The 19,874-nt window shown below is 43.3% G+C and overlaps 1 protein-coding gene across 1 annotated transcript in view; it reads left to right on the plus strand.

Annotated features, from left to right (window-relative positions):
- The first annotated feature begins 12,539 nt into the window (after positions 1 to 12,539).
- The window catches only part of FAM204A (family with sequence similarity 204 member A), a 20,839-nt gene continuing 13,504 nt past the window's right edge, over positions 12,540 to 19,874 (plus strand). The window contains exons 1-5 of the mRNA XM_019555467.1: positions 12,540 to 12,614; positions 13,858 to 14,105; positions 15,161 to 15,251; positions 16,744 to 16,780; positions 17,405 to 17,504. Coding sequence (XP_019411012.1) covers positions 13,866 to 14,105; positions 15,161 to 15,251; positions 16,744 to 16,780; positions 17,405 to 17,504 — 468 coding nt within the window. The 5' untranslated portion in view covers positions 12,540 to 12,614; positions 13,858 to 13,865. The remainder of the gene's footprint in view (positions 12,615 to 13,857; positions 14,106 to 15,160; positions 15,252 to 16,743; positions 16,781 to 17,404; positions 17,505 to 19,874) is intronic.

Here is a 19,874-nt window from a genome sequence, read left to right on the forward strand (position 1 = left end):
ACCGGCTCTGGCAGTGGCACGCAGGAGCCAGACTGCGTGAGGCCATCGCCGCCCACCAGCAGGTCTGCCCTCCCAAGCCCCTCCCCACCCCCTTTGCCCCATATAGGGCACTGGCCTTCTCACCACCAGTGCCAGGCCACCCACCCAGGGGTCTCTATCCCCACCTACTGCCAGGACCGCAATGGTTGTATTGGAAACTAAAGAAATTTTATTACCTCTCCCTCTCCCCAAAACTTTCCCAATACCAACAACATATACCCACAGTATCCAAAGTACTTACTACCCTGTGTGTGGGGGCCACAATAGTGTGGCTTGGATCCCGGCTGCTCTGGGGAGGAGGGCAGGCACTGTTGCTCAGTGGCAGCCATGGCAGGTTGGCCCAGGACTAGGAAGGGAGGAACCAGTACCAGTGCCCCTTGATGGTCATGGTGGGCTCAGGGGCCTGCTGAGGTACCAGTTATACCATCATCCAGCCAACCTGCTACCAGCTGGGCCATGACCCTGGTGCCAGGGGTGTGGACTGGCCAGAGGGTGCAGGTAGCTTTGGTGGGCCTGGTGTGGACTGGGACACAGCAGCAGAAGTGGTCAGACTGGGGACAGTGGCCACGAGCTGCTCCATAACGTTGCGCTCCTGTGTGACTGCTGCATCAATGGAGGTCTGCAGTTGGCGTAGCTTCTCCAAGCTCTCCCAGGCCAGCTGCCACTCCTCCTTGGTCTGGGCAGCCAGGTACTGCAGGGCCACCCTTCCAGCCCACATTTCCTCCAGGGCTGTGACCTGGTTGTGGGAGCAGCAGTGGAGCTTCTGCAGGACCTGAGTGTGAAAATCCTTAGCCCCTGGCAGCATGCCTGCTCCATCCAGAGCGCCACCTCCTGCCAGCTGTCCCACCAGGCAGTGCATTCGGATGGCCCCTGGAGTCTACAACACTTGGCAGGTAGCTTCTGGACACAGAGCAGCGGCTTCTCCCCTGGCAGATGGGCTGTATGTAGAGAGAGCAAGTAGAGGGGCATCTTTAGCTACAGCAACATGGCATGGGATGAGGACAGGCTTTAGCAAGGGTCCCCAGGGAGCGGCCTCACTCTTGAGTGCAGGGCCAGGCAGATGGCTTCCAAACCACAGCAATATGGGCTCAGCACCCTGACAAGGACTGAGGCCATCCTGGGGTCTGGCACATGTGTGTCCGAGCAGCCTGCTGCCCCCTGCACATGACCTGGAGTTCTGCTAAGAGGGATCTTTTTGGGGATAAGCACCTCAGCCAGCCCAGCCTCTGGGGCCCAGCATCTCTCCCTACCAGGAGGATAGATATGGCATTACACAAGCCCAGGACCCTCAGCCAATTTTCCTGAGAGATCACGGATCCTGGGGAAAGGTGGAACCAGACCAGGCATCTGGTGGGGTTGACGCCTGGAGCTGAGGCTGTCAGGGTGTGCCCTCCAATGACTTGGCCAATACCCCAGGTCACTCCTCAGGATCCTTCCTGCTCCCTCTGCTGTCCCACAGGAGGTGGGGGACCTCTCACTTCAAGCTCCCCTTGGGCACAGCGTTGGTGCACAGTCTGGCCTGCAACATCTGCCGCTCACTGGTGTCACTCCCAGCATGTCTGGATGGTGGTGGGGCATCAGGGCTGGAGGAGGGCCCTGTCTCTGGGGACTCGAGCCAGGTCTCTGGGCTGGCTGTCCCTGCCTGCGCTCCTCCTCCGCTAGCAAAGCAGTAGCAGGCACAAGGGATTCAGTGGCTGTGGGCCCCAGGCTTCAGGCCAGCTCCTCATAGTGGGGCATGGTGGTGCGCCCCGCCCCTGAGCACCGGTTGGCAATGCGGATGGCATTAAATCGCCGCCGCGATGCCTTGGCCTTTGTCCAGCACTGCTGCTATGTCTGACGGTGCCACCACCCTGTTATCTGGGCAGCTATCCCTCAAAACATGTACTCACTGAGGTGAGTGAATGAACTCCCGCTGTGTGTCCTCCTGGCCTCAAATGGACATGAGATCAGCCACCTTCTCCAGCCTCCAGGTGGGTCCCTGGTGCTGGACCTAGGCAGGCTCCTCTGGGTGGGTTCCCCCACCTGGCTAGCTGGTATCGCCCATGGTTCTTGCCATAGCCTTCGGGTCCAATTGCCACTGCTGCTGATCTGCAGCTGAGGCCTGGGTGCCTCAGCCTCTGGGCCATGGACAGAGAACAAGAAACAATAGCCTCAAACTGCAGCAAGAGAAAGTTAGATTGAAGATTAGATGGAACTTTCTGGCTATGAAGGTGGTCAGGCATTGGGACAGGCTGCTTGGAGGAGCTGTGGATTCTCCATGCTTGGAAACTTCCAAAAGCAGGTTAGACACTTGACTGGGCTGGCTTAGTCTGGGACAATTGTATGTTGAGCAGGGGCCTGGACTAGATGACCCCATGATATCCCTTCTTTCCTATGTTCCTAGTATGTTCCTTATGGCTAAAATTAATGAGAAGGGAAACAGCCATATTCTATCCCAGGTATCATTCTTGAGTTCTCCTCAAATGTTAAATGTTGAAAGAGTATGGTAATGAAACAATTTTACAAGTACTGAGGCATGGATTACTGATGATATCTAAATTTGAAAGGAAGAATGATAACCGCCCAGCCACTTTTCATTGTCATTGATACCATCCACCATTCCCACAGCCAACAACGAGCAAACACGGGGGCAGTTCTGACAGCCATGCAGTGATACAGTTGCACCCGCTTTGATTCCTTGTCCACCCAGGGTTTAAAACCAAGTGCCTGGCAGTGGCAGCAGCATTTCTATTTAGGCAGCAGTGATGGAGTCTATTGGCTTCATGGCTCACTATAATCTACCTGATCCTTTCTAAATGCTTCATTCCACAGGTGTTAATGACCCTTTCTCTTTTTTAATTGTCTCGATGTTCCACTAATTAAATCGGCCTTTCTTCTGTAATTCTGCATCTGTTAGTGACTCCTGGTAATGTAGCTCCCATTTCACAGCCCTGCAGACTGTTTTTAATTGTAACTGAAAGCATTAACTCAGGTGTCGAAATAGCTTTCAGTGAAGCACTGGATGTACTGTGAAGATGCTCAAGAAGGCTAACTTTTGCTTTATGAATCTGACTAATGACTATAGGACTAATGAAACAAGATCTTTTGATTATTTTTTCCTAGTTTGTTGTGTTTCTGTATGTAATATGCATAGTACAATAAAGATATGCTAGTTTTTTCTTTGATCTTAAACTCAATAATATAACCCCAGGCTCCTAGCATATTAGTCATACTTCTAGTTTCTTTTTAACTGGAGAAAAATATGTATTGTTGTTATATGTGGGGATCCACCACACTCTCTGCACCTTCCTTTTCAAAATCCTAGATCCACCCATGGTCTAAAAGCATGCTGAGTTGCAAACTCCTTGAATAGAAGGTGAGCAAACCCACTCAGTGACTTTCCAGCCAGCTTCTTCCCCCAGTCAAGCAGTGACAGTTTTGCCTAATTTAAAATGATCATCAGCCTTATCCAAATAACCATTTCCAACAAGCGGTGAGAAAATACCAGTGCCACATCATTTGTGTCTCGACACAAAATTGTAAGACATCTAAATACTAAATCCATTAATTCCCACGCTGCTTTAATATCTTCCTTAAGGCTTAACATACACATTGAACAACAGCATGTAAGAAGACACAGACTTGCAGAAATCTTCTGTTCCAGGGGAAAGAGCAACTGTCCAAAAATCACCCTCCAAGACTTTTCAGAAAAGCATGGAACTACTTCAGACTGTCACTGAATCCCAGTTGGGACAGTGTAGGAGTTAAAAACATCTTACAGAATATAGTGCAAGAAAGAGTTAGAATGATGCTTCCCAGCCAGGGTGTCTCAGTGCCCTGGGTTGCCTTGAGATCCTTTCAAGGGTGCTCCAGGGTGCCACACAATGTGAACACTCCTAGGTGTGGAGACATGATTCACAGGATAAACCCAAAGATTTCAAATAGGAATCCATGACATTTTGTTGCCTTAGTTCTTTGCAAGAGAAAAAAAATGGCTCTATTATTTTTCAAAAAACAAGTGAAAACTAAGAGCTAGTATTATCTGAAGGGTGCATTGTGTCTAACAAGGAGTCCTTTGAGTCTAAAAAGGTTGAGAACCACTGATGTAGAAGAATCAAGAGGCACCTTATCACCAGGGATCCTAGAAATCTGTTTGCCATGGAAAAACATGGAATTTGTGGTTTTACGGAGAATCTTTAGAATCGCTGGGGAAAAAGAATCTTCCTGAAAATAAAATGCTGGTTCTCCCAGTGGGGCAGAACTTACTGCACACCAGGAAGCAGCCAAGAAGGTGGCTGCCACCACCTCCCTCTGTTACTGATTGGCCAAGAGGGCTGCCCATCGTGAAGCCCCGCTCCTCTCTGCCAATCAGTGGTGAATGGTAGCCTGCTCAGCCAATCGGCAGAAAGGGGCAGGGTGACTGCTGGGGCCTCTCAGCCAATCGGCATTGTGGAAGAGAGACTCACCACAGAAAAAAGTTGATTTTTATGGTTTTTATCAGAGAATTTGGGTTTTTTTATCATGGAAAACTAGGATCCCTGGTTGTCACTGACATTTGATGCAAGGGACCATCAGTCAAAGAGCCCAGACTGGCTTGTACCCTAAAACCAACACTGGAAGAAATCAGAGGTGTTGAGGCCTCCCTATTTTGCTCAAGTTGTCTTGCTTCACTGTTCCCAATAATACTTAGGTCTTCTAAATTAGTTTCATTCTATTTGGACAAAGCAGCATTAAAAACGAACAAATTAAGTCTCATAACATCTTAGTCACGTAAGCAAATGTAATTATGTGATTTCACATACAGGTAAACTGATATTTGCCCACGGTCACATAGTAAGTTCATGTCAGAGGCAGGAGCTGACTTGGGACTTCTGCTTCACAATTTCCTACTCTAGCCAAGAAAGAACATTCCATTTTGTCATTACAAGACGTGAGCAAAGATATCCTGCACAAATTTAGATGGGCCCTTCTAACTTGCCTCACTACTCACAGCAGTGTGCACAAAATGCAATCCTGCCAATAGGACACCTTTTACCAAGTAAAAATTCAATATCTGAACTTATTAACTGTGCAGATACATTCTCGTTTAGATGTAAACTGTGAGCTTTCGTTGCAACAGCGGTAACTCCCTACTACTTAATCTAAATGAGAATCTCCATTAGCTCTCAGGAGTAGTCTTTCTGATGTTTGTAATTAACAATATTAGTCTTTTCCTTGAAAGAGAGTAAGCTAAAATTAGCACAAAAATTAAATTAGTTTAACAGGAAAACTGGTGACCAGAACAACAAAAGGGGGAGAAAGCAGGGATAAAACCACTTTATCCAGGTGCTTAGTAAATAGACCATACATACTTGTTTTTCTTGCCATACAACCAAAGAGATGGGGTGTCATTCCATTTTAGTAATGTAACTTATGCAACAAAGGTGGCACCTGAAACACAAATTAAATATCTATATAAATAATCCATATTGTTGGATGCAGCTGGATCCAAAAGCAAAGAAGACAGTGGTGTGACAACAATTTGTACCATATTTTAGACAGGCCACAGGAGGTGATGGGGCCATCTTAACTCATCAAAAAGACAGTATGACCCAAGGTCTAGTAGTTACAACCATTTCATATTCCACTGGCATATGCAATCAAGCAATTTAGCAGGACTGTCCAGCAGGAAGGATGGGCTTCATATGTAGGTGGTAGAAACTAAACTGCCTTTATGAAATGCAACAAATGGCCAGGTCTTATTTACAGATGTATCAATTATTTCTTATATTGTTAATCTCATCTGAATGCTCTTACCAATTAATATATTCTATTATGGAAAGAATAATACAAAATATTAACAGCACTATTAAAATATCACAATTTGGTTCTATGGTTACTAGTGTATCTGAAAATATCACCATTAGCAGAAAAGGTAAACAAAGGGAATAGAGAGGGAAAAAAAATTGTCCTGACACCTGCAAATTTATTTGAAGTACCTGCAATGACTGAAATTATGCCTGATGCAACAGATTTAATTGCACTAGCCTGTCTTTCTGCAGTTCACTAGATTAACTTTTCAAATAATAGCATCAAAAATTGTTTAGCCTACAGTTTAATTACTGGTGTTCTAGTAGTTTTATGTTCCATGGAATCTCACAGGCATGACTCTTTCATTCATAAAAGTCATTGTTTGGCAAGTCTCCAGGGCAGGAATTTAAGAGAGAAAGGAAGTTAGATCAATTGACTAAACAGAAATAAATCAAATGTGGTTTGGTAGACAGGGACTAGAAGATTGATATGAGAGAAAATAACAGAGGACCTGGAAATTGAAACAAGTTTTAGACCAAATACAAGCACGCATTGATTTTAATGTACAGACAGGTGCGTAAAAGCAGTATTAATGTGGTTTATATTCTGGCATGACTTTGCTCCCTGCCCTTTCATCCAGGCTCAGAGTCCTCTACATGGATTATTTCTGCCAAAAGCAGAAATAACTTGCAAGGTAAAAGGAGATGCCAAGAAGGGACACAATCTGCAGCACCTCTTATGTACTGTAGTGGTAGATGAATGCAGGGCTGGGAAAAGCAATGCTGAAATTAATTGCAACTCATTTCATTACGTCTTTTTTTCTTGGAAGAACCTGTGAGAGAGAGGCTGAACTTGTTCCAGTAAGGCTGAGGAGTATCTGTAAACCTGGCCTGAATTTTGGCTTCTGTATCTGAAAAGACAATTAATTTGCAAATACAAAATGAATCATGGGTAGAGATTTAAGTACCTAACCTATGCCATCAATGCATGTATTCAGATTTACACCAGAAACTGGATTACAGGTACAAATATGAAGGTATCAACTATAACATGAAAAAAAGACTAACATTACGAAAAACTATCCCCAAAATGTCCAACACGTGTATGTAGGATGTCATCATACGTTAGTACAACAGTAGATCTTGAAAGTGTTCTCAAGTAGGGAAAATACTCTACAGGCCTAGGGTCTAAAACATCTGTCAAGAATAAATGATAAAGAATAACCAACATTTGTATGCTTGGCAATCCATTTCTGTTTATTTATATACTCAATTATATTAATAAATGTAAATCCATACATGATAAATTTTAAGAATTATTTTCCCAAATAAAAGAAAAAAATAGCAAGCTGAATGCATGGTGTGGTTTGTAAAAAGTGGTTGTTTACACTGTTAAATACTCTCTGTCTAAGAGCGCAAAATGATGGCATCGGGAAAAATAAGTGGAAACTTGAAATTTTTTTTTTTATATATAGGGAGTTTGTTTTATAAGTTTCTTAAAAAAAAAGAACATGTATTTTATACACCTCCATATATATGTCTTTATGGTCCTCTCTTACAAACACTTGATCTTGGAAACCCTTCACTTGAAGGAATAGTCCTCAAGTCATGATGAGAAGGCTATTTTTTCTTTCAGAACATTTGAAACCCCTACCCCTTCCTTTGCCTTATAATCTTCTTCTTGTTGTGTCTCTATACCACTTTTGATCAGGTTGTTACCCATACTGGTGCTCATTTATTGTACATTTCAAGATCTTTCATTATAAATGTGCCTTTGAGCAGCAAGCGTTGCAGCAGGTGTTGCATCGTTTGAGGCTCTGTGATGCAGTCTCAGGTGGCTGAACCAATGGTATAGCTCCACTTCTTCACTAGCTCCTTGGAATATCTGACTCCAGTACATAGGCAGCTGAGACATCACCACCTTTGCCATGGCTTGTCAGCCCCTGGGGGAAAAGTCTCAGCTGCTGGAATGTACATTTTTTTGCTCGCATGTATTTTCTTCAGCCTCTTGTCCCATAGTTGTAGTTATGTCTCCTTGGACGTGGCATCGAGAGGTTGGGTGCTGATATAGAAGCTTCTGCGTGACTTCAGCTGTTTGTATGCTGTGGGATGATCATATAGCAGGTGTTTACATCTTCGGTTTCTCTCAATTGTTCTCTCCTGCTGGCCGCTGCTCTTCTGATGTCTGATGGAGCAATGCCAGCCAGCAGGTACACACAGGTTAGGTTGGTAGGCTTCTGACGTCCTGTGATGCACTGGCAGCTATCTTTCCGAATGGAGTCAAGGCGCTTAGTATGTAGGAATCCCTCCCCCACAGGGCGTGCATACTCAGCCGAGAAGAAGAGGAGAAGCTGAGAGCCAGAGTCAGTGGCGATGCATAGGGGGTGCATGGGGATGCACATGCACCCCCTGAGAGTGCTGGTTCCTCCTCGAGAGCTCCGCACAGGGAATGGGGGCACCAGGAGAAGTGGTCCCCCCACAGCTGATTGCACTCACCCGCCAGTGCCAGTGGCATGCCACTGCCACTTGCGGGTCAGTGAAACCGGCCACAGGATCAGCCGTGGTGGGGCTTCACTCCCAAAAAACCACCGAAAGTGCGGACCCCCCCCCCCCCGGTCACTGACTATCTGCTGGGGGGGGCAAGTGCTCCCCCCCCCCCGACTCAGGAGGCATCACTTGCCCATGGCCAGAGCAGTGGTTTGGATGGTTGAGGGGCTAGCTCCCCATTTCAAGTTGGTGAGCTTATATAGACTGTTGTTACAAATTCTCACCTTGGTTTTTGTCTTTGTGCTGTGTTCTTTATACAAGAAGGTTTGACTGAGGGTGACTCTGAGGTAAACAGGATTTGGGCAGTGGGATGGTGGTGATTGGCCTCATGGTTTTTCAGATGGAAGGCGCATACTTGTATTTTCTCTGGAATGGTGCGTAATTGGTTGTCAACGTAGTATGAGGTTAGGCCAATTTGCTTAGGGATTTTTCAAAGCCAGTTTTTGGTCTATTATACACGGTTTGTCTGCACAGATGAAACATTTTGTTTCCAAAACAACTGGCTGATCATTCGTATAGCTAATATATAACAGTGGGACAAGTACCCCTCCTTGGGGGAGGACATATATCTATTGCCTCCATCTGCTTCGCTTCCCATCCAGTTTGACCAAAAAAAAGTCTGGTTTTGAGCAGGGTTCGTATCAGCTCTGTAAAGTATAAATCTTTTGTCATTCCCATGGTAGGGTCTTGTGGAGGAGTCATTGGTGGTTAACTGGTGGCTGTTAGGTTGACGAATACAGCTCCAGTGATTTGGCCACTTTCAAAACTATCCTCAATATGTTGAGTTAAATTGAGCAGCTGGCTCGCTGATTTTCCACAATGAAAGCTGCTCTGTTTAGGGATTAGGTGTTTATCCACATATGGGGCAAGCTGGTTCAGTATCAGTCATTCATACAATTTGTATGTATGACATAGCATAGATAGGTCTGAAGCTGTCTGAGTCATTCCCTGGCTTTAGAAGTGTCACTCCCTGAGCATGGTGCCATATCTTTGGAATTTTTTGACTGGCTCTGCATGAGTTGTATAGAGAGAGGAGCCATTCTCAAGTCTGGTGTCCAAATTGATTGACTTGTTTGGTAAGTATGTTGTTAAGGCCAGCTGCTTTCCCGGTCTTTAGTGCAGTGGTACCAGCATTCAACTCTGTCACTGAGAAGGGGCTTGTAAAACCCAGGTCTTTGGGGTGCTTGTATCTTTCCAGTCTGAGTTTTTTTCATTTGTTTTTGGTTTGGGGGCTTTTTCTATTGAGAAGCACCTGGTGAGCAATTTGGTTAGCAGTGACATTATGAAGTTCTGCCTTTTGTGTGCCATTGCTCGGTTTACGTATTGTCATCCGTGCCTTTTTACTATTAGGAGTCATATCAGTTGACTCAGTCATGGTCTGCCAGGATTTCCTGCATTCTTCTGTGATGGCTAACATGAACTCCCTGCCTGTAGCTACGGTGTTTGTGGGAAAAGGCTGTAGTTCATACTGTTGCCTGTAGTCTTCATATAGGCCAGTGATTTCTGGAGTGAGGTCTGAGACATAATTCTTGCACTAGCCCCACAGATGTTCTTTCTTGTAGCTTTCTGTACAGCTTTTATGAATTGGTCTTAGTTCTCCGGCAATGCTTTGATGGTTTTGACTGTGGCATCAAGGTATTCTGAAAAGCCTTTCCAGTTTGCCTTTTTAAGGTCGAAACATTGGCAAAATGGCACTGTTATAGGTGTTACTGAGGCTTTGATCTGAATGCCAATTGGTTGATGCTAGGATGTGGGGTGGAGTCTAGTAACGTTTTATTACCTAGCCCAGTGATGGTGTTGCCAGTAAATATAAGGTCCGAGTTGTATCTTCATTTCCAGGGGCCACTGTTGAAGGACTGAGGTAGCTTTGGGTCATAAATCAAGCTCAGATGATATGCATCTGGCCAAGCTTCTACAACTTTGCTGTCTTTATTGGTCTCATTGTAGCACCATTGCGTGCTGTGGCTGTTAAAGATGCCAGTGATCACCTGTGGTTTATTCTGAGTGATACCTGGTGTATCTTTAAATGTGAAACTTGTGTTAGGTGGTTTGTAGACTGAAGTGGCTGTAATTCCGTTGAGTTCAGCAGTCAGGATTTCATTGTTGTTTTCTTCAGTCTTTCCTGTAGAAATTATGACTGTTCCAGATTTGGCAAATATGGCACTTCCAAATTTCTTGGGTGGTCTTTCAATTGCCATAGTCATTTCAGGTATTGAAGGACAGTTATTATGAGGCCCTCAGTGTGTCACTTCTAAGCACAAGATATCATGCTGGACTTCCGTACATAGATTTACAATTAGTTCTTTTTTCACCAGTGAAAACCCTTCAGCCCTCTGCAGTCAGTATTGTTAATGCTGGCCCTAAGGAGGGCTCATGTCTACTTTGGTCACAGGGCCAAACTGATTGGTTGTAACTGACTGGTTACACTGGTCAATTTAACCAACCGACTGGCTACTGACTGGTTACATTGGTCAGTTTAACCAACCGACTGGCTACTGACTGGTTACATTGGTCAATTTGCAGGGTCAAAATCATGGTTTGTTGTGTTAGCAGAATCTCCAGGTGTTACCTGACACATCTTATCAATCACATTACCCTTTGAGTCCCTTTGTTCTGGCACCAACGAAAGCCCTAACACTCCTTATAGCTATTCAGCCCATGGTTTTCTCTACACTGGGGGCAGGCAACCCCCGGCATGGGTGGCAGAGCATGGCATGTGAAGGCATTTTGCTTGACATGTGCCTGTCAGGGCAGAAAGCAGGGAAGAGGCTAGAGTTGCACTACCACAAAGATCAGGCCCCTTGCGGCTTTCCTGCTGCCCACCCCTGGCACACCAACATCTTACAAGTCGAAGTTGTGGGTGTTTTTGGCACTCTACCCAAAAACAGTGCCAGCCCCAGCTGTACACACAGGGCAGTTTCACCTCGCTCGCTAAGGCATGGCCCATGTCCCTCTGGGGTCCCCTCCTGCCTGCACCTCCCTGCTCAGCCCTGGGGATTTAGCCACATGCTTGACAGCAATGCCCAGGTGAGGCACCCGTTGCCCTGAATGAGGGGCAGCCCCCAAATCACTCCCCCACACACACATGGGGGGGTCCCGCCCTCCCTTCCCCCATCAGGCTACGCAGTAGCAATCCTTCCTCATGATCAGGGATCCTGGTTTTCTCCGATTAAAAATAAATCCCCAATTTTTGGTTAAAAAAAAAAGTAACCCCAAATCCACATTAAATTGAAACTTCACTATATATCTTTATATATCAGCAGTTCCCAGTCTGTGGTGTGGGTACCACCAGTGGTGCATAAGCAACCTGTCAGTGGTACACAGTAACACTTATTATAATTACTTTATATGACAAAAATGTGTTGGTGGTACTTAAGGTTGTACCATTTGAAATTGGTGGTGCGCCATCTGTCAGTTTGGGAACCGCTGATCTATACATTAGTGGCGTTTCACTTAAATCACGGGAAAATACGGATTTGGGGTCACTTTTTTTTAAACGAAGCGTGGTTTTTTGTTTTTTAATCAGAGAAAACCAGGATCCCTGTTTTCAGTTGTTTTTAAAAAAAATCCCAAATCTACGTCTTTCCGTGGTTAAAATGAAACATCAACTATTTATCTATATATTTGTGGCGTTTCCCTTAAATCATGGGAAAATGTGGATTTGGGGTTTGTTTTTTTTAAACTAAAATTGGGGATTTTTTTTTTTTTTTATCAGAGAAAACCAGGATCCCTGTTTTCGGTTAAAAAAAAAGTAACCCCAAATCTACATTTATCCATGATTAAAATGAAGTATCACTCTCTAGATACATAGATCGAATAATCTCTCTATATCTCTGTGTATATCCATAAACAACGATATCTATCTCTATAGACATCGGTATCTCTGTCTCTATATATATCTATGTATCTATATCTATAGATAGATATAGATATATAGATATCTATAGATATATATAGGTAGAGAGAGATGGATGTCTATAGATAGATACATGGTGTTTCATTTAAGTCTGGGGGGACGTGGATTTGAAGTTACTTCCGTACCTGACCACTGGGGATGTTTGTGACCCCGGCCGTGCTCCCGCGGCATCTGCCGCCCCTCCCCCACCTCGCGTAGACCACCCCCGGCCCCGACAAGCCGGAGGCTGGTTGTCATGGCGACCCCAGGCAGCAAAGCGGCTGCTGATTGGCCGAGAGGCGGAGCCCAATAGCGGGCCGCGGTGTTAGTGGCGTGTCAAGATGGCGGCGCGCTAAACAGGGCTGGTGAGCGCGGCGCGGCAGGGGTGGCCGGGCTTGGGGCAGGCTGCGGTGGGCGTCAGATGGCTCCTTCCCGGGGCGGCGCTGGGAGGAGCCCCCGGGCGTGGTCCTCCGGAAGCCCCGCCGGGAGCTGCGTTTGTCCTGAGGATGCGCTCGTGGCGGGGGGGTCAGGTAAAGGCCGGTCCTGGCGTGTGGTGGGGAGCCCCGAGGAGCGCAGACCTGCTGCGCGGGGTCTCACCCTGCGATCCCGGAGCTGGAGGGTTGGGGCCCGTCACTGGGATGATCTGCCAGACCCTGGAGCACCGGTGTGCCAGTAATAGCACCGTGAGACTGATTCCTGCTGCTGCCCCGGGGGTGGGGGGTGTATATACATAAACACACATTTCTCTTTACCGCAGAAAAGCGCATCTGTTAGAGTGGGGTGATGCCCGTCTCGGGTAGGGTCACATGTGCGGTCAGCAAGGGGAGTGTTTCGGACATCCTGCTTGTGTCTCGCCCTGGTGTTGTTTCTCTCTTCTCTGTCCTCTCCCTTCTCCCCCCACCCCCTCACCCTGCTCTTTTTCTGAAGACTAGAGCTTAGTTGGAAGGAAGCTTCCTATTCACTTTTCAGGTAGACTCAAAGTATCTGGGACACAATTCTGCTCTCGGAGCAAAATAGATTTACGAGATTTCAGTGCTCGAGACTCAGAAGTAGAACGGGATCTGGTCCTGCCGTGACACAGTCTGTCTTTGCATGTCATATTTTTCAGCAAGATGCATGAGGCCATGTTTTAACAGCGAGTGCAAAAGCCAATAATAGATTTTAAATGCTTGTTTTCCAAATTTGGCTGTATGCATTTTAAACAGAAATCCTGTCCTTGGTATGCCTCAGAATTTGCCTAAAGTGAGCATCTTCCAAACTAATGGTTTTATTTTCTAGAAATAGACATTGTCATATTGTTTAAATGAAAAAGTGAGTTGTTTTTGTCTGTCCTGGTTATCCAAAACAGAGTTTTTAAAATGTATGAGTAAGCTTTCCTTGTTTACGAGAGTTAAAATGTTCGGCATTCATTCTACTAAGCTTGCCTAAATCACTTAAAACTCATTTCATGGAAGTAAGATTACTTTTTCTTGTCAGAAGTGTTTAAACTAGTTGTAATGCTGTATTTCATTATTCCTAAATCGCTGTTCTTCAGCAGACTAGCTGTATTTTTAGCTCTAGATTCTAGGTAAATTCACGTGACGTTTTTGGTGTCTTGCTCTTGTTTAGACTAGAAGATGTGGAGTGGGTTTTTACCACCAGGTGTGAATGAAAGTGATGTTGACTTGAGCTCTGATGATGGAGATGCAGCAGATGGTCCTGCATTGTGTACAAAGGATGATAGAGAAGAGGCTGTCAAAAGAATTCAGGTTTCTGATTTCCAGATAGATGGACCTGAAAGTACTTCTGTATCAGTGACAGATGAAGAAAATGCATGTCAACCATGCCCTTCTGGAATTTCTTTAAATATGTGGAATGTGGGTATGATTAGATATTTCTAAATGTCCAAAATATAAGTGTAACATACTCCAATGTTGCATAGATATGACATATTTTATAAACATCTTTGTAAGTAGTCAGTGAAAATATTTGAATTCAGATATTTTATATTTAATGTGTAGGACAAATACAGAGCAGTTTGAATAAAATGTAATTTGTGACCTACTAGAAACAAGTTAAGCAAACTGTTTTGAGGGACTTGGAGGGGATTTTTAACACTTTTTCTTTGCTTTCTTAGCTGATTGGTAAATTGAAGGGTAGAGGAGAGAAATAATGTAGGCACAACAGATTCATTAGTTAGTTTTCTGTTTGCCTTGGAATCCTAGCATCTGAAGTACTTTTTCAACTGTATTTTCTTTTTTAAGACTAGCAGTTAAGCATACGTCTAATCTGCATAATAGGTCAGACCTATTTAGCAAAAATTGTTTATCCCTAAATTCCATTTTAAACTCTACCATTCAAAATGTAATTGAATTACAAAACCTTTTTTGTGATTTGCGCATCAGAGAAGACTGAATATATCATGCTAATGAGCTCTGACCAGTCTACATTGATGCTTAACAATGGGGTTAGAATTCTGAATAAGGACTGGTAAAAACAAGTGTGTAACTTAAATCCATAGCTATAGGTAGTCATACAAGGCATTTGCTGCCAATCATCCTTGGATGACAAAGCACTAGCTAAACTGAATATAGAAGACTGTGAATTGCTCACTGTTACACCTTTGATATATTTAATGTTGGTTGTACATTTTATGAAAAAACAAACTTGTGAGAATGTTCTGAAGAACTGGGGGGATTAAAGTAAAGGCACTAGGAGGTTACAGAGGTTATGCAGGGATGAAGATCAGAGTTAGTTGTGTGTAACATTTGCAACTCAATACCAGCAGAACTGACTTTCACAGTATATAAAGGTCCCCGTAATAGATACTGAGACTTGAAAAACAAAATGAGAATTTGAGTAACATTTTACAATACTTTTTGCTTCACCAAAAAAACAAATATTTGGAGTTTGCTTTTCCTTCTTCCCACAGAAATTTCTGGAGCTGCAGAAGAAAAAATGTGAAATGAAAGCCCAAGCAAATGAGAGAAAGAAGGGGAAAAAAAGAAAACGTTCCAGAAAAGGTGTTTTGGGAGAGTTAATATAAATGCATTTTGGTTTGATAAAGCCAGTTGAAAATACTGTATTATTTCAGTAATTGTAAGACAGCTAGAGGACAACATTTGTGACACTTACTGTGTCAATGATGATGCAGGGGTTTTTTTTTGACTGAATTGTGAGAACTGGGCACTAAAGGGAGAGATTGGCCTATGTTATGGGATAGGGGACGGGGAGTGGCTACTAAGGAGTACACGGTTAGCTGCTGGGGTCTAACAGTTACATTTATGTGATCCTGTAGTGATACAAATTAGGTAGATTACCCTAACTTGGACCCTAAAAGACCAGGATTTAAATTGGAGTAGTTCTGCTGCACTTACTATGGAATCATAGTTAATTGTATCACCTTTTAAAGAATACTGATATTGTTCTGAATCAAATCAGTCATCACATCTATTATACCCTGTTGGCGTGTCTCCATGAGTACGCACATGTGGTTTGCAGTGCCTCAAAGCAGTTTAAGGCGCAGCAAATGGCATGTGGTACACTTGTTCACTGCACTGCCAATTTGCAGCGAGGTGGGTCTTTTTGACATTGGGAGATCCCAATGTCAAAAAATCCCCACCAGTATAAAAAGCAGTGTGATGCATGTAGCAGCAGCATGTGCAGCTAGAAAAGGAGGCTGGCTGGCTAGAGCTATGCTCTGACTGCCAACCAGGCTCTGAGCAGTTGGCTTGGCACCACTGCTGCTTTGGGAGGACCCCCAGGTAAGGCTGCTGGAGATGGCACAGTTGCTGGCCCCAGCCTCTCCTACCTCACACGGGTCACATTGCTGTGCGTGTTCAGTGGTGTGCCTGGGGACAAAAAGCAGCGGCACAGATGTGTTATGCAATTTGTCCTGCAGGAAGCACATGCTTAAAAAGTACATTTACACTTTCTTCAGTTATGAAGATGTTCAACTTTCAATTAATGTTGATTTATCAAGATTACCAGTTAAGCATGTGTGAGTATTTCTTGGAATCACTTCTGGTTTTTTGCTTTCTGATCAGAATTATCTATTCACAGATACTGTGTAAACTCTGTGAGAACTTTTTCCACTGAGTAGAATCTTATTAGCTTACCTCAGTCTACGTCCAGGCCATGTCTACACAAGATGCTGACTGTGCAGTAGCACCACGTAACATGAAGTTTGATGCAGTGCTACTGCGTGGTAGTAATGGGCTAGTATTCAGTCAGTGTCACCTAAAAACCATTCGGTGACACTGCTGCACAAGTCAGCGCCTTGTGTAGATGCAGCAACTGAGCACTAATACCCCAATCCTGCAAAGAATCTCTGCTGAAACAGAATAATTCCATTGAGTTCAGTAGAAATCTGCATAGGACAATCTCTTTGCATCATAAAGAGTAAAGAAAAGGAAACTACTGAACTGTACTGAATTCATCTCCTGTAATGATTTGCACTGGAAGTCTCTTAATATTTTTAAAATACAAAATGAGATTGCTTTATTTTTTTTCCAGAAAAACTGAAAAAGAATGATAAAGAAGTGACTGACAGGTATAAATATGTCACTGTGATTATCTAAAGCTTGGGTTTTATTTCCTTCTTTTTTTTAATGGGATGCTGCCAGGTAGAATGGGTACAACAGTTTGACCAACCTTAGTGCCAGCTACTGGCTTTGGACATAGTTATGTAGTTTGCACTGAAATTAGCTAGTTTCTTTTGTGGGAAGACTAATTTGATCCCTTAAATTCTTTGAGAGCAATTATCTTGTGATTTATGTACATACGTGTATACAAATTAAAATGGGGAAGAGGCAGGTTAGGTTATGTTTAAGCCTGTGGCTATGAAGCCTTGTCTTCAGTGACTTTCAGCGTGCAATTAGTCACATGTGAAACTACTTGCAGGATTGAGGCTTTACATTGTTCTGGCACATGCTGTGAAGTGAACAAAAGCAACAATTAATTGTAATTTAGGTTGTTTCTGAGGGCAGCATCTGCCAAATGAAGGACAAATTGGGTCCACATAGTTCGTTAGTTTTCCCTTTGGTTTTCAAGATGGTAAAAGAATGGAGAGTTTAAGCATAGTTAGCTTTATATTATTAGTTACTAGCATATTTTTAGCTGAATAGTCACTTTCATTTGCTTTTTGTTGTACAAATTTTTGGTTTCTCCTTTGCAGTCAACAATTGACAAATGAAGACCAGTGGAAGGAACTGACCCAGTACTTTGGAAACAATGACAGGTTTGAACCACTTGTCAGCAAGAAAGCTCCCCAAAAGGTGATTGTTCAGTTTTGTTATAAAATATGAAGATACATTTTACCAAGAGACAAATTTAGCTAACACTAAATAAGTCGGGCATTGATTGACAGTGAAAAAGTAGTCATGTTTTTGTTTTGTTGGTGAGAATTATGTTCACATGCACTTGTAATATTTATTTAATGAACAATTTTTTTCTCCTTCCCATTGATGAAATGAGTGTGAATTTCCAGTTCTCTTATTCTTTTAAAATGTGTCAATTGTTATCTGTAACAGTTCTATTTTTTTCAGTCTTGAGCTCCATATATTAATTACCTAAAAATGATATTCTCTTTCTGAAATAGCTCTTTATTATTAACACATTCATGTTCATAAAATCTCTCACCACACGGGCAAAGTCTTCTTAGCAACTCTTTGCACTAGCTATCATTAGTAATGTCTCTTTTTCAAAACCTATTTAGTTTTATGTCCTTCATGGCGGTTTGTTCAACAGTATGGTAATGCACAGTATAAGCAACTTTATAAAACTGCGTGGCATTATCGTTGATCTAGTCTTCTTTTCCTCCTCAGAAGCCAGTGGCACACTGTTCCCAGTTTTTTCTACTTGTGGAACCTGCATCCCATATTCCAGGCTAAGTGACACTGGGTGCAGCTACACGTTCATTAATGCACCTTATATACTGTGCATTTAGTTTAGTACTTGTTTAATAAAGTACTAACTAAATGCACAGTAACTAGAGTTACTGTGCGGTAGTGCTGGCACGTGGTTATTTTGTGACTCTTACTGCCCATTAGCCTAATACAGGGGTTTTCAACTTTTTTAAATAAATGTACTGCTGGTGGCTGAGCGGGGGGAGGGGCGGTGGCGATTAGCACGCAGCTGGACACAGAGCAGTGACATGGGCTGGTGGATGGTGGCGGCTGCTACCACTTGCAAGCTTCCCTTCTTTCCCCCTGCCAACTGGGTGGCACCTATGTGGCCCACAGAGGGGGCCACTGCCCTCATCCCATCCTGGTCCTGGTCCTGGTAGGCACTGAGGCATGGTGGTGGGTGGTGGTGCTCCATCCCCGCCCACCTGTGTGTACCCTGTAGGGCCTTCCCAGGTTCCCCCGGGAGTACATGTACCCCCAGTTGACAAACCCCTGGCCTAATAACACTGCCGAAGGCTATTGGTATAGTTTTTAACTGCCACGTTACTGCACAGTGTTATTAGGCTAATGTGGATTATACGTCTCATGTAGACCCACCCACTGACTACTTCTTTGAGGAGTTGTTACAGGCAAATATTTACTTAACTCCATATTTAATTTACATTCTAACCCTGGACCGAGTAACTCAGGGAGGATCTGGGTGGTAGCCTAAGTTAATATAATATGGAGACTCCTCCTGAGTTGCTGATAGGTTGCTAATTGGCGCTCTATTAATTGTGTAATCTTCAGAGAATTGGCTACTGCCATGACTTCGAAATTTTTGGTTATATTTTTCTTTTCTGACTCATGTTTTTAAGGTAATGAAACAGAGGAAAATATCCACTTATGATATTTCTTAATAATAAACAAATGGAGTCTTTTTGCCTTTGTCTTTCAAACAGAATTAGTAAATGGACTAGTTTAGATTTCAGACGCGCATACTTCAGTAGTTAACCTCCTATTAAATCAAAAAAGTAATCTTTTTGACTGGAAAATAAGCTTCTTTACATAAAGACTTGAAACAATTTGCTTATGACAAACCTTCTTGTTTCCGCTTCTGTATTTCCTCAAGTACTACAGGAAATATGCACTTCCAATTTTTTTAAGAACACAAGTGAGTTACCATCATTAGTGGTTGGTACATCTTTCGTAAACATTATCTTTAAACAAGCTAAAATTTGCCTTTGTAATTAATGTACCTTATTTTCAGAGACTGGAAAAATAATCTAAAATATTATGTTTTGTTTCATACCTGACTGTCTGAATACTTGGGTTTATTCGTACAGTAAAGTGATGTTATGCCAGAAATCATTTTTCATCTGTTGATAAAATCTGAGATTTGTAATGATACATTTCTAGTTACCGTTCTTTGTTTAACCAGACATATACGTTTGTCGTTTAATTTTACAACGCTCTGGGGATGGAATAGGCCAACCTTTATCTGAAGATTTGACTTACTGTGACGGGCATAAACTAGTCCATATAAATATGTATGTGTATGTATTTTTATACATGTGCATGTGTAATATATGTATGGTGTGTGTACATAGATGATATGTACAGACACGCATTGCATTTGTTCAATCTTATATATACAGTAAATACACTCAATCTTGCATATACAGTAAATATGTGCTTGTGTGTATACACATATAAAAGTACATAAAATATGTATAAAAATAAACCCAGTTTATTTACTCA

This window comes from Crocodylus porosus, unplaced genomic scaffold (genome assembly GCF_001723895.1).
Source record: "Crocodylus porosus isolate Cpor-Errol unplaced genomic scaffold, CroPor_comp1, whole genome shotgun sequence".
NCBI lineage: Eukaryota > Metazoa > Chordata > Crocodylia > Crocodylidae > Crocodylus > Crocodylus porosus.